The sequence below is a fragment of the Schistosoma mansoni genome (assembly GCF_000237925.1).
Source record: "Schistosoma mansoni, WGS project CABG00000000 data, chromosome 3 unplaced supercontig 0077, strain Puerto Rico, whole genome shotgun sequence".
Classification (NCBI taxonomy): Eukaryota; Metazoa; Platyhelminthes; class Trematoda; order Strigeidida; family Schistosomatidae; genus Schistosoma; species Schistosoma mansoni.
In genome coordinates, this window is record NW_017386007.1 from 253,574 (window position 1) to 268,605 (window position 15,032).

At 34.8% G+C, this 15,032-nt stretch overlaps 1 protein-coding gene across 1 annotated transcript in view; it reads left to right on the plus strand.

Moving 5' to 3' along the window:
* The window catches only part of Smp_159990 (voltage-dependent calcium channel), a gene marked incomplete at both ends in the record, with an annotated part of 134,204 nt that overhangs the window by 38,054 nt on the left and 81,118 nt on the right, over positions 1-15,032 (plus strand). Inside the window, 6 exons of the mRNA XM_018791368.1 lie at positions 2,485-2,537; positions 4,272-4,500; positions 6,472-6,601; positions 10,183-10,242; positions 12,047-12,153; positions 14,039-14,126. Of these exons, the coding sequence (XP_018645428.1) occupies positions 2,485-2,537; positions 4,272-4,500; positions 6,472-6,601; positions 10,183-10,242; positions 12,047-12,153; positions 14,039-14,126 (667 nt within the window). The remainder of the gene's footprint in view (positions 1-2,484; positions 2,538-4,271; positions 4,501-6,471; positions 6,602-10,182; positions 10,243-12,046; positions 12,154-14,038; positions 14,127-15,032) is intronic.

A 15,032-nucleotide genomic window follows, 5' to 3' on the forward strand; every position in this document is an offset into this window, starting at 1 on the left:
ACATGAATCACAAAGCAATCTCTTGACCTGTTAAAAAACAAACCAAACCGTAATAGAAAATCATTTTTATTTGTAATGTCAACATCATTTATCTTCAATGTATAATTGATCTGGTATATATCCACAAGAGTAAGGGTAAATAGTGAAAACAACAATATGGTGTGACAACATAAGGTGTGTTACAACAGGGGTGAAAAACAGAAACAGATTTGTTTACATTATATTTGGCGCATATATACTTGTCACACATCAAATGAGAGACCACTGAACCGGCCGGCATTCAACGGTGTTACTTCTCACTGTTGAGGAGTCCCACAATAGGACGAAACGGCCATCCAATGCTTCCAGGTTTTCCATGGTGATCTAGCTTCAATGGACACATGATTTCAACTATGAAAATACTAAACCTCCACAAAACTCCTTCTGTTTAATATTTGTTTGATATTCATTAGCATAATAAATCTTCATTCTTGATTATAAGGTTGCTTCCTATAAGATTCGGATTAGAGTCATATAGTGTAACAATGAATGCATCTCGTAGAACCTAAATATTTATGGTGATTAGCCCATCGTAATAGTCAAGTGTAGCATGAAAGCTGTAAAAAGGTCTTATATATTCAGCTTAAGTAAAGAAAATTGAATCCATGCCAAAATTTATTCGCTAGATATTAGTCTACTTTTTTTGTTTATTTGAGTGATTTTAACATTTACAAACATAGAAACAAAAACTGTACTTATTTCAAGTCTTGGAGATGCTAAATCCTCAGAAATCATTTAGTAAATGTCTTACTTTAAAAAATTTATTTTACAAATTTGAATCTCTCATTTTCATGCTTAAAGCGCCCAATTTTACCTTCAGTTTGTACTCCCCATTTCAGTCAGTTAGTCACTTACAACGTAGAACTTTGTACGTACGTACATCAGTTCGAGTTGTCATACCACATTAACGCAGAGATGCAGTTGTCGATTCAAATCTCATAGTGATAGAAGTAGTAAGAGTATAAGCAGTAAACGGAAAAATGAGGGTTTGAAGATATTATTCAAAGAGTATAATCCAGTGAAATAAGTTTGGAAAAAGAAAACGATAGCGATCTGAAGAATTGAGAAGATTAGAATTTGGCAGAGAACACAAAGAGTGGATACACCTAGGCCATTACAAACGATTTTCAGCCATGTCATTCAAGGTCTCTAACCATTGATTGTTATCATCTCACTTATCCCAACCAGGTAGTCGACACCTACCAATATGGCTCAGTCCACTTGTCAGTAACTTGATGTATTTGTGCCAAGTGTTTGTCTGGCCGCTCCTAGCTTTCTTCCAACCTGCTCCAACACCATTTGGAAGAACTTTAAATGTCATTGGTTCATTTCCTCTCTTAGTACGCTATTTTATGACATTTCTCAAGGACAATTTTGTATTGTATATATATATGTATATACATGATTTGTGTGTGTGTTTATCGGTGCTTATAACTACTTGTGGAATATACGTTTCCCTCGACTGAATCTGGTCTCCTTCCTATAATTAGCACGACTGGAGCTCAGTGTAGTAGTTTAACTTTTCGTGTTATCGTGTTGCTGACTTTCGTTCTGTTCGCCGGTTTTAGGTGATATCGTAATCACTTTAAATGTGGTAATTCATAGCTAACATGTAATATAGTGAATGTTTCTGACTGTTTTCTATGATTTTTCGATTGCTAAAGGTCAGATCATGTTAAGAATTATCTAGCTTTTCCTTGACTTACAAAATAAATCAAAAAATTGAAATTGAAAGAAAAAACACTGGTTGTTGGGACAAATAATTATGAACTGATTTTTAGAGTGTATAAAACACTCTCGTTGTTCAAAAAATTTTGTCCCACCATTCTTCGAATAATCCAATTTCAAAATGCAAAGCAAATATTAGCCTTTAATGAATTCTATTTATTCTTATGATGAAACTAACCAATTATCTTCCGAATATTCTACATCAAACTGAAAATGATCGTTCAGCAATTACTTGTTTCTTCGAATTATTTACTACATACGATTTCTTCTTGTTCTGAATACTTTAAAAATTTTATATCTTTTATCCTACCTCTAAAAATAATACCATTTGATTTCATGAACGAAATGAAATTAGGATCATTTAGGCCTCCATGTAATATATTAAAGTCCCTGCCCTTTGTACACACTGCCCGTCGCTACTACCGATTAAATGGTTTAATGAAGTCGTTGGATTGATGTCGTTGTAGTGGCTTTGCCACTCGACTGATGCTGAGAAGATGACCTAATTTGACTATTTAGAGGAATTAAAAGTCGTAAAAATGTTTCCGTAGGTGAACCTGCGGAAGGATCATTAACATGACCCAAAAATATATAATGACGCATGCACCTGGCTTCGTTCTGGACTGCATGTACTCTGGCTTAGTGGTATTTTTCCTAGGCTTCAGTGGTTGAAATTGAAAATATAAATACATAATTTATTCATTTTGTCCCTTTTAGTTTAGATCCAATCATTGAAGAAGGTGATGCTGATCGACGCTTATTTGATCGAGGTAAACTTGAAAATATTACCAAAATGCTTTTGTATTCTTGAACTAATTAACTATCAAGCTCACTTTGAAGTAGTATGATTTTAATTTATTTGTGATTAATAATTTCGTGTGTATTCATGTGTAGCTTTTCATCAACCGTGTGAATAGTCTAGAAGTTGATTCATATTCTGTTACGTCCTTAAATCTGCCTACCCACTTTCGTGCCGAGTATAACTTGTCTAATGTAGTTTAAGACCTTGACGCGATAAGCTGACTGGCTTAACCTTGAGGCTAGTATGAGTGAGTTCGAAGCGGGGTAGAGAAACGAAAACTAATCTTATCCCTGATTGACTGACAAGCACTCGAGAGAGAGAAGACAAGACAACTGGAACACTACTCGCTTTATTCCAATCCCGATCTGATACTCGAATTCCGAATTTGGATTAGTGTAAAAAGATACATGAACAAATAGATGATTAACCTGACCACAACGTAAAAATAATTAGGAAATACAATTATGTCCAAAACTGGAAGATTACAGTAGAAAATAGAGTACAAAAGGTTACGTCTAAGTAACGATAGCTTTGGAACAAAGAGGGCTATGGCAGTGAATCATACATCAAACGAAAGCTCATGATCTGTAGAATAGACTAGGGGCAAAAGTAAATGTAACAGTTTTACAAGCTTTGAATTGAATGAAATAACGTCCTCAAAAATAGCTTTCGTAGTTTTTTTAAGGCTTCTTTTTTTCACGGTTCACATCATATTCTGATTTGTTACTTTTGTATGGATTATTTATTTGGATTTTTGGTAAAAGCAGCGAATAAGCGTTGATTCTCAAGATAATAAATGCTACTGATGCCGGTAGACATAAGTAGTATGTCTAATCAATCGAAAGTTAAATGCCTGGCAGCAGAAGATTAAGAAGATCGAAGAAAGAGAGAACGAGGGCAGAAAATGATTTGTGTGGAAATGAAAGAACAATAAAGTCTGATACGATTAATTAATGTTTTGCAAATGAAGTATTTTTCATAGTTGAAAGCGTGAGTCAATTGAAGCTAGACCACCATGGAAAACCTGGAATCACTGAATGGCCGTTTCGTCCTATTATGGGACTCCTCAGAAATGCGCATCCATGACCTCGCCTCGCGAGATTCAAACCCAGGACCTACCAGTCTCGCGCCAGCGAACTTAACGGATAGAAAACTGAGCCGGCCGGCATCCAACAGTGTTAATGTCTAACTTCAATCAATCCACAAAGTTGAGAAACCATTCACCAATTGTCTTCAGTGAGTTCCAATATCACAATAGACTTGGTTTTAACTCCACTGGTCATTGCTTCTCACTAGAACTCCAAAAAGTACCTCATGGAGGCAGTCACTAGTGAGCATATGATTTGTCAAAATTCCAATGAATTTCAAAATAACTATGTAACATTTATTTAACTACTGATATTACATAATCTATTTACTTATTTGCATAAACATAACAATCTAATCAATCATTCCACACTTCAATGACCTTCTCCTTGAAGCATTTTTATTTCTATTTTTGTAAGTACAGTTGACTGATTTGATGATCATTAGTATCTATGACTGTAAAATAAAAAATGCAGACATAACCACAACATCAGTTATTGTAGCATGAATATAATTCAATTCAAACTATTTATATCATTATTGACATCTGTGTCCATATTGTAAGTATATCACAAGCTTAACTCAAATTTTGTCTTCGATTAATTTTCAAATATAGAAGATAAACGAAGAACAGATGATATGGATGATGATGGTGATGATTTAAAAGAAGATCAAAGTAGAGATAGTCATGATGATAATGATAATGATGATGATAGAAGTGTAGATGAAAATGATAAAATGAAAGATACAACGAGTTCTAGACGTCATTCAGAAATTAGTTCAACAAAGAAAATAAAACCAATACCAAATGCATCTTCATTTTTTATATTTAATCCAACTAATCCGTAAGTATTTGTATGTTGTTTTAAATTTTAAATGTGATTTACAATGATGAAATTTTCATAGAGTTTAGGTCTAGTAGTAGTAGTAGTTTATGAAACCTTGGAAGGACATTTATTTCAATCCAAAAGATTACTGACATTATTTCTTCATTGATACTCCGATATGAAGCTGGATGCCGGCTCAGTGGTCTATCGGTTAAGTGCTCTGGCGCGAGACTGGTAGGTCCTGAGTTGGAATCTCGCGATGTGGGATCGATGGGTGAGCACTGATGAGGAGTCCCACAATAGAACGAAACGGCTGTCCAGTGATTCCAGGTTTTTCATGGTGGTCTATCTTCAATTGACCCATGATCTTAACTATATAATTTTAAATTGTTACATTTATATTTCCGGAGAACGATTCAGTTGAAAAGTGCGATCAACCGCAAACTATGTTTCACAAGCATGGTTAGCAAAGATGGATAGTGGATAGCAGTGGAATACAGGACGCGCGTTTCGTTCTGTGTGGGACTCGTCAGCTGAATGTACTTGCATCTCAGAGTTGATGTTCACTCTGGGACTTGAACCCAGTACCTGAATGACCAGTTGCAGTCCTAAACATCAATGGGAAGATTCAAAAAAAAACAATACCGAGTGAATTTATATGTTTCACAGTTTAACTAAACGTGTATTTCTGTAATCATATTTCATCAAACAAAAAAACGGAAATGTCTTCAATTGTTCAAGATTGAAGTTTGAAAAGTAAACGGATATAACTATTTATATTTACGAAGTATGCTAACCACAGCCATCGGTCTGGATTCTCAACCTGAATAGAACCAAATCATGTTTCACCCATGCTTGATTTGTTTATAAAAATAACACAGATATAATATTCCAAATAATTTATTAGCCTATCTTTAAAGAGGTGAATTGAACCTATATTTGGAATATTTTCATTGATAAAAATTTATATAAGTAAAATATTTTAAAGAAATAACTGGAAAAATGGAAGACAGTTTTGAAGAAAAAAAGAGCGCTAAGAAGGACTCAACACGCATGACATTGATCACCACCCAGTGATCAATCAATTGTGATTATATCTCAGTCCTACAGGAGGTCGGTCACGGCCCGAATAGCTCAGTGGTAACGTGAAGCTGAGTGACACAGGATCGAATCCGTTAGGGAGCACCAGTTTCCTCAATATTACAGGTACACCTTGCTGACGAGTGCTAAGTAGCACGAAACCCGGGTCCAGGGTTTCCTATTGACCACCTCCAACCACCATCTTATCTCAAAAAAAGAGTCTGTGTTGACGATGTATGAGTGAAGCTGTGCTTCTTATCTGTGTAAAAACATAATTAAAATTATCTAAGAAATACATCTACAATTATTGTTAAGGTAATATGCATTTCAAGGAAGTTATGTACCACAAGGAGAACAGGAGTAACTAGTCAGTCAGCTACAACATAGGACCAGGTACATTTATGCATCGGTTCAAGTTGCCATACCTCATTAGCACAACAAGATGAATACCGAATTCATAGAATTACTTAATTTAGTGGTGGTAATATACAAAAAAAGGTTGTATATAAGGATATAGTACAGGAAGAAAGACAGATATGAAGCAATTTAATCTCAAGGTTTAAAGGAAGATAAAGAGTGTATACACCTACACCATTGTGATCGATTCTGAGCCATGTCACCCAGAGTCTCCAACCATTGGTTACGATAGTCGCACGGACCCCAACCAGGTAGTCTGCATCTGCCAACAAGGCTCAGACTAAAAGTTAGTGACTTCAAGCACTGATGCAACGTTTTGGTTTGGCCGCCCCTAACTTTCTCCCAACCATCGCCAATGCTAGTCAGCATAGTGCGTCGTGGTACAGGAGTAATAGTTTTTCAAACAAATTGACTTCAATTTTCAGTCTGTCCAGTTGTGAATTACTTTCTTGATTAATAAACAATATAAATTTTTCTTTCTATACTTAACAGATTTCGTGTAGCATGCCATGAAGTTTGCAATCACAGTTATTTCAATAATATTGTACTTGTATGTATCTTAGTTAGTAGTGCAATGCTTGCAGCAGAAGATCCATTAGATGCATCATCTGCACGTAATCAGGTAATGTTTTATAAAATGTGTTTTTTTTAAAAAAAAGGTTTCAATTTAATATCTGGGTTTATAGAAATAATAATCCTTCCCATATCTAATTCGTGGAGCTTGCATTTTTCTTTTGAACAATATTATAAGCACATACTGCAAGTAGAAGTGAAGTATCTGAATTACTCCACATATGACTAATACCTTGTCCTGTCGATTTTGACCTTAACTGATTATAGTTAACCTTTATCACTATCTGCCTCTTTTATTTTGTTTCCATTTTCTTTTGATCCGATTATTGGTCCTATGATTGTCTGTGAGTTTTCTGATTGTTTAATAAATTGGATTGATTTAGATGTGTTTGTTAATTATTGATTGACCTAAGTGTCAGGCATTCAAGTTTCACTGCGTCGGTTCTGAGTATCAATGCATCCAAGAATGATAGCTTATTGTTCGACTACTTTTGCATTGTGAATTTTGTTATTGAAGACGTTGTTGGTCAGAATATCAGCCTTTTCCAGCTGTTCCGCTTCGATGATGACGAATATGTTGCAAAAATAATGTATTCACATTCACCACTGGTGAAGTTAAGGCTCTTAGTCTCTGGATTATTGTTTCTGAAATGAGTGCTGACATTGGTGTTCCATTCGTCTGTTCGTCGATTGAATTGTTGAATGGAATGCGTGTTGCTAAGCACAAATCGATTAGTTCTAATAGAATTTGACTTTGGAGCTTTGTGTACATTGGGAGATTTGCGTTGTTGATGAGGATCATGGTTAGAGTTTTCTTTAATAGGCTTGGTTATTTATAAGTTATTTTTACTGGTTGGTTGGATAATTGTTATAACTTGTGCCTGTGTGCCCTGTTAGTGTATGACGGGATAATGCCGCCATTTAAGGAGCAATGAATTATCGAATAGACCAATGACACACGAAACCCGTACGAGCAGTCTAGAGTACCTATCGGTCCTGCTTTCTGCCTAACACAGTCAGTTAAGTACAGAACACCAATCTCAGCCTCTGCTGTATGAACCCCGTCATACATTAACAGGGCACACAGACACAAGTTATAACAATTGAAGACAGATATGGGATATAACACCTCCCCTTTTTTGAGAGATCCAGAATTGATATCCGGATTTTGAATTTTCCGGGTTTATCCTCTCCCCATGAGTTAGCGTTGGGTCCTCATATTTCCAAGTTACCAGTAATGTGAAATTATTTAAAACATATTTGTCGCATTTAAAAGAGAATCCACTAGAACTGACTAGATGGTGAGGATCGACATTTGATTCGAGGTCATCAGTGTCTGATTCTTCTGAAACAGTTTCCTTGAATTAATTGAGAACCTCATTAGTAAATAATGGATCATTGGAATAATCAGTATCTATGAAAACTGTACTAGATTCGTGATTATCGTTTGATGGATCCAACATTTTTCTCTCATTTTTATAAGAAATTTTTCAGGAACGTTTGAATCATCAAAATAACCCATATCTGGTAAAACGAGAGAACCCCGATAATTAAATTCATTAGAAACTCTTTTCGCATCATGACTAGTTTCATTTGGTGCAACTGTATTCGCTATACTGCCCAATTTATTTTCTGTTTCTTCGTGGGCGGGTACTACAGCGATTTCATGAGCATTTATCAAGACATCTTCTTTCTGTGAACTAGAGAATTCACTGTTTGCACGTTTTGTTTCGGGGATAATAGGATTTAAACCAACTATAGAGCTTGTCTCTGAAATGGACAGTACTGGATTACTGGGCTGATCATGTATGACTGCTACTGCTTCGTTTAAATTCCTGTTTATCATGGATTCATGAAGGCTTTCACCGGCACATTCATTCATTCTGCAATGATTTTCCAGCTCTGTACGTAATTTAGAAATTAATTTGTTAACTTCCGTCACATCCTCAAAACATAGGTGATTCAGCAGCCTTGTGTGTAATTTGTCAATAAGTCCCAACTGACTCTTTTTGAAACGTTGATCTTGTCGCTGGAATAGCAACTGCAATTGATTGGAAGTGAGAGCTATTTCCTGCTTCTGTGTAAATCAGCACGGTAATGAAAAAATACTGTATGACAAATGACCAATGTCGTTCAAGGACACAAACGACAATTCTGAATGCTGATTGTACAAAATATTCACCTGATTTTCGACCAATTACAGGTTGACTTTGGTTCGTTTTTTTACCAGTGGATATAACAATAATCTCATCTGTTAGTATTTCACGAATGTAAACTTGGAATAACACATATTACTGAACAATATTGTTCTCATTTTGTATTGCTTGTTTGAATCTTCCCATCGATGTGTTAGGACTGCAACTGGTCAGTCTGTAATTGGCATATGTGTATACTGTGCGTATTGCCACGATAAAGCTATCAGGACTCAATGGCCGAGTGGATTACGCGATGGCGTTTGAAGCGGAAGGTACTGGGTTCGAGTATCAGAGTGAACATCAACTCTGAGATACAGGTACATCCAGCTGACGAGTCCCAAATAGGACGAAGTGTCACGCGTCCTGGATTCCACTTCTAACCACTATCCATCTATGCTTACAATGCTTGTGAGTTAATATTATATCGAGGTAATACGCACAGTATACACATATGCCAATAAGAGACTGACCAGTTGCAGTCCTAAACATCGATGGGAAGATTCAAACAAACAATACCAAGTGAACTGTCAATGGTTTTAACAAGATTCATTCAAAGTTGAAATCATGAGTCAATTGAAGCTAGACCACCATCGAAAACCTGGAAGCACTGGACGGCCGTTTCGTCCTATTATGGGACTCCTCAGCAGTGCGCATCCACCCTAACCCTAAACACTTATATCTTGTGGATGATGGCTTTCGTCGTTCTCTAATCTTACGCCCCAAACAGTAGAACTGTATTGACACTCTTATACAAAATTCTGACTTTACTGAAATTAAGGAACCGATATTTTAGATTAATAAGTGACATCGATTATTCAATACAGTCTATGTTAGTGACATATGAAAATGTAATGATTCACCAGGACTATATAGTATAAGAAAACTGTAGCGCGCACCTACGATCCCGCACCCGCGAGATTCGAACCCAAGACCTACCAGTAACGAGCCAGAGCCCTTAACCGATAGACCACTGAGCCGGCCGGCATCCAACGGTGTTAATCTTGATTCATTCAATTTACCATCTCTTTCTTCATTTATATTATTCTATAAGTTACACAATCTTGAATCAAACATTTGTTCTGATTTGTAATTACATAATTGTTGTCTTAATCAGATAATTAACCTCATAATTTAAATCAATCTTGAAGTTTAAAATTACATCGTCTGTTGTTAGTACTAATTATCTTTCCTTAATTTATATGCTCTTTGATGGAACGTGATTTGAAGTTAGTGCAACGTATTAGGTTATCGTATTCAGTCAACCATTCAGTCAGTCAGTCAGTCAGTTTCTTACTGTCATGATTAGTACAGATCGATTGAAATCCTTCTATTTGTTAGATAGAAATTTTCATCATTTCAATGTAATAATGATGGCATCTGTTTTTTATTTTCATTGAAGTTGTCATCTTTTGTTTTTTTTTCTTATTTATTTCAGATTTTGAATTACTTTGATTATTTTTTCACTTCTGTGTTTACAGTGGAGATTACTCTGAAGGCAAGTTTGACATATATATGGTATATATTACATTTCGTTTTATGAAAATATCACCTAACTGTTAATTAAATAAATTTATGCCTAACTTGAAGTTGGTTTAAAGAATCCATTAATTCAATAAAGAAAACACATTAGGACTTCAAGTTACTTGATTGCTAAGATGATTCAAATTTTCTTTAAGGGTACATATCTTCTTTGTAAGTAATAGATACAACTTAAAAGACTTACCTTATTCTTAAACCTTTTAAATCTTATTCGACATGTTGTACAGAGTGAATTGCCGAAAGGCGTAATTTATGGTACTTCTGTCGTAGACTAGAGACTGTTTATTGTTTTTCAGGATAAACTCCAATTTATTCTGTGGTATATTTAATTCCATTTACAACATTTACAGATGTGTTATGATTGAGAGACATATAAGTAGTGGGAATGAAGATGGAACTAGACAAGAGTTTTCTCTACAATTTTGTATGATGTTTGATAAGTCTTGCTGTTTGAACGCTATACGCGGATTCTAAGCTAGTCTCGTAACCCCAAATCTAGAACTATACAGCGACTGGAACACGAGAGAAAAGGCACAAAATATACATGAAGCACCATACTTCAAACGTTCATTTATGTACAGAAAATATAGGGTTTTTATAGTATTTTAGAAGTCCTTGGGTTTTCCTGAAAATTGTAGAATACTACTAAACATAGTAGCAGTGTAGTAATCAGCCAATCAGAACTTCTACATGTAACTTTTCATTTTCGCGATATTTCTAGTAAAACTTCTAATCAAAACGCTGATTGGATAAAATGCTTCTGAATGCTTTCCTGAGCTTGTCTATTGCGAGAAATTTTCAGAATCATCCCAACAATGTTCACTGTGAAAAGACTATCAAGTTACTTTTTTCTCGATAGTGTTTGCGTTTTTTTTTTTATAGCAAATGCATTCAGGTCAATTATTATCTATATTACACAGCTGATTTTATCCTGCTATCATAAAGTTGGCTCTATAGTGCCTTATTTGGTCTTTAACAATTAAGCTTTGAAATTTTCTAACCGAGTTACGTTTACTGACTCACCTTTTCCATGTAACATATATATATATATATATTTATGGCCCGGTTTAGATGTCTAAAGAGACATTATTTTGTAAAGTGTGACGAAACCTCTGTTCAAGATTTTATTACAAATTAGTTGCAAATAAATAATGATACAGTATATTTATCTGTTATATCCCATGGAGATTTATGAACGGTAACTTTGAGAACTGTTTATGAACCAATATGATATGTATATCTCCTATTGTATAATTGTTAAGTAACTAGACTATTCATATTTTTGTCCCACTTATTGTAAGCTTTATTTTGACTTATAGACTATTATTATACGATTTACCATCCCTGAGTTATACCCAGTCTACTAATTACTGTTCCCCTTATTCACAGACACATTTGGCTAAATCTTGTACAAACGTTATTTTCTATTTTATTGTACGATGTGGTCTGTTTGTTTGATATATAAACCCAGTATGTTTGAGAATAATGACTCATATTTCAGAGGCTATTATTAATGTTGTGGACCTAACTGACTGGACTAGGCAGATAGCAGGACTGATAAGTACTCAAAAGACTGCTCATACGGCTTTCGTGTATCATTGCTCTGATCAATAAATTCACTCCTCTTTCATTAGCAGGAATCAGCACGTTCAAATATATATCAAACAGGGTATGCACTCAATCGATATAACAATATCTGCTAAATATATAATAATATCTGAAATTATTTAACCACAAATGTTATCAATTTTCTTTGTTAGATAATTACTTATGGTTTGGTATTACATAAGGGAGCATTTTGTCGAAGTGCAAATAATATGTTGGATTTTATGGTAGTCCTTACATCAATTATTTCTTATCCGATTGAGTAAGTTCTATTGTGTATTTTTATCCCTTTATTCAATATCAAGAGGAAATCAGTATTATCATTACGGGGTTTGTGGAGATTGTAATATTTTTAACAGTTGAATTCATGAGTCGATCTAAGCTACATAACTATTGAAAACTTGGAAGTACTAGAAAACCGTTTCGTTCTAGCATGGCACTCCTCACTTGTGCTCATCCATCATCCCACGCGCGGGACTCGAATCCAAGACTTTTGGTCTCACGTACAAAATATCCTTCCTGTGCTTCCAAGTTTTCAATGGTGGTTTCACTGAGATCGACTCATTAATTCAACTGTGAAGATCAGTATTACTTTTGAATTCTCTAAATACATTTACACAAGAAATTGAGACAATTTCATGTAATAAATTGAATTTCCAGAATTCTATTGTAATTTACCATAATTTCCTGAAGTTGTCTGTATGTCAGTTCATATTAACATTTCGAATCGATCGTTTAGGGTAACGAACTTGTAACCAATTTATAATACTTTTCATATTGGTTATAAGCACGTAGTTGGAGTTCATACATCATATTCATTTAGGCTTTATAAAGATAACTGAATATGATTCATTTTTTGTATAGTTATTGCAAATATACAGGGCGCATCCTGGTGATAAGAACCTAATATTGTCGAAGTGCTTCATTTCTTTATAAAATATTGGAAATATATTCAAACTCAAAGAGTATGCAACACAACGTACGAAGTTCTTTATTGTGACTGACTGACTGATTATGTAACACATAAATTATAGTTCAGTTTAGTGCATTTAGTTCATATGGTTTTTAATTGCAATGCCAATTAAAATTTAAGCTGTCCCCAAGTGTCTAAAGAGAATGCATCTGTCTAAGACTTTCTAGTTATTAGTTCTTCTCCAACTGTTTTAAAGTTAGGATGAAAACCAACTGAAATATATAGAAGACCTTTGGTTTTCTGTAAAATAAACACTTAATTACATTTTCAGTTTACTTGTTATTCATTCAAAAAACTATCCTATTGAACATTGTTTTAGCGTTCATGCTTACTTTAATTATTTGTTATGAAGATGATATAACACAAGGAGGACTGTATAATTAATTCATCCTACTTCAAGATTACTTGACTACGTGTACAAATGGCTTTATCATGGATCGAACTAAAAACTTTTTCGGTGACTGAAATAGTAGTTATAGGTTCACATTTTCATGCGCAATATGTTTGCCATATAGCTCATTGATAAATTAATTTATTCATTTGATAGCTATCTTACTCGTCAACATAATGCCATTTCATTGGTTATGATTTAGAATTGAAGAATCTGTTTTAAAGTTAGGTACTATTGAAACGTAATCTATTATTCATTAAGGTACTTTGTAAAGGTTAGTTTTATCAGAAGGGGTTTTATGGAGACTTTAGTAGTTTTATAGTTGAATCCACGAGTTTATCGAAGCTAGACTACCATGAAAAACCTGAAAGCACTGGACGGCCACTTCGTCCTATTCTGGGACTCCTCAGCAGTGCGCATCCACGATCCCGCCTCGCGAGCGAGATTCAAACCTACAGCCTATCAGTCTTGCGCGCGAGCACTTAACTTTTAGACCACTGAGCTGGCCGGCATCCAACGGTGTTAATACTTAACTTCAACCAATCCATGAAATTGAGCAACCATCCACAAAAAACTAGAATTTAACATAAATCGCCATTCATTAGAGCTTTCGTTTTCTTTGTAAATATCTCCGATAGATATCAGTTCATAACAAAAAGTTATTTTCAAAATTATGTCACCATCAAACACTTAACAAGAAACAATTGAGTTATTTAAAGGTAAATACACATTAATGGACATGCAATTATTCTTTTCCCCTCTTTTTTTTTCTTTTTATCTTAGTATTGATACAATATCTGTGGTTAAAATACTTCGAGTCTCTAGAGTTTTACGACCTTTAAGAGCAATTAATAGGGCAAAAGGTTTGAAAGTGAGTTTCATGATTACATTCATATCATTCTATTGACTATATTTATTTGTTTTCATGTCATTTATTGATAATCTAAATATCATAACTTATTTCAAGAACAAATGTTTCTGAAAGATCAAGTTTTTGATGAAGTTAAGTTTTAAAAGTTAATCATCAAACTGAAAGAGAATACCGAAGCATCACCCTACAAAAGAGAATACAGAATGATCAACAGCTTAACCCTTTAAGTCATCGTCAACTTGGTTTACACTGCAATACGTGAATCATCCTTTAGAATTCTCTACAAAATAAAGAGGACTGGATTAAAAAAGGTTCGGATAAAGAATTTATACACAGCCAATGCTATAGCAATTCAACATTTTAAACTAGAACTCTATATACAGAAGAGTTATTGATGTGTTGGCGAGAATGCTAATGATCGGTTGTCTGCTTAGTCAGACTTGTATATAGTCTGACAGGTGTTAGATGAGTTATATATTTCCCTATCCTTATTATTTATCATTGTTATTGATTGATTGTCCACTTGTTGTTCGATTGTGTTGGATTTTGGTGTGGAAATATATTTACGTTCTAACTAGCCTAATCACGTGTTCTTGATTTGAGTTGTGTTGAAGTCCTGTAGAGTAGACGCTGGGAAGGAATCTAGTGTAGATATCCGTCTAAGGTTAATCAACGTCCCATTCATGAAAAAAGGGAAAGGACCGTCATAACAAAGAAACTCCAGAGTTATAACAATTATATAGTTAAGATCATGAGTCAATTGAAGCTAGACCACCGTGGAAAACCTGGAAGCACTGGACGGCCGTTTCGTCATATTGTGGGACTCCTCAGCAGTGCGCATCCATGAACCCTCTCTCGCGAGATTCGAACCCAGGACCTACCAGTCTCGCGCCAGAGCCCTTAACC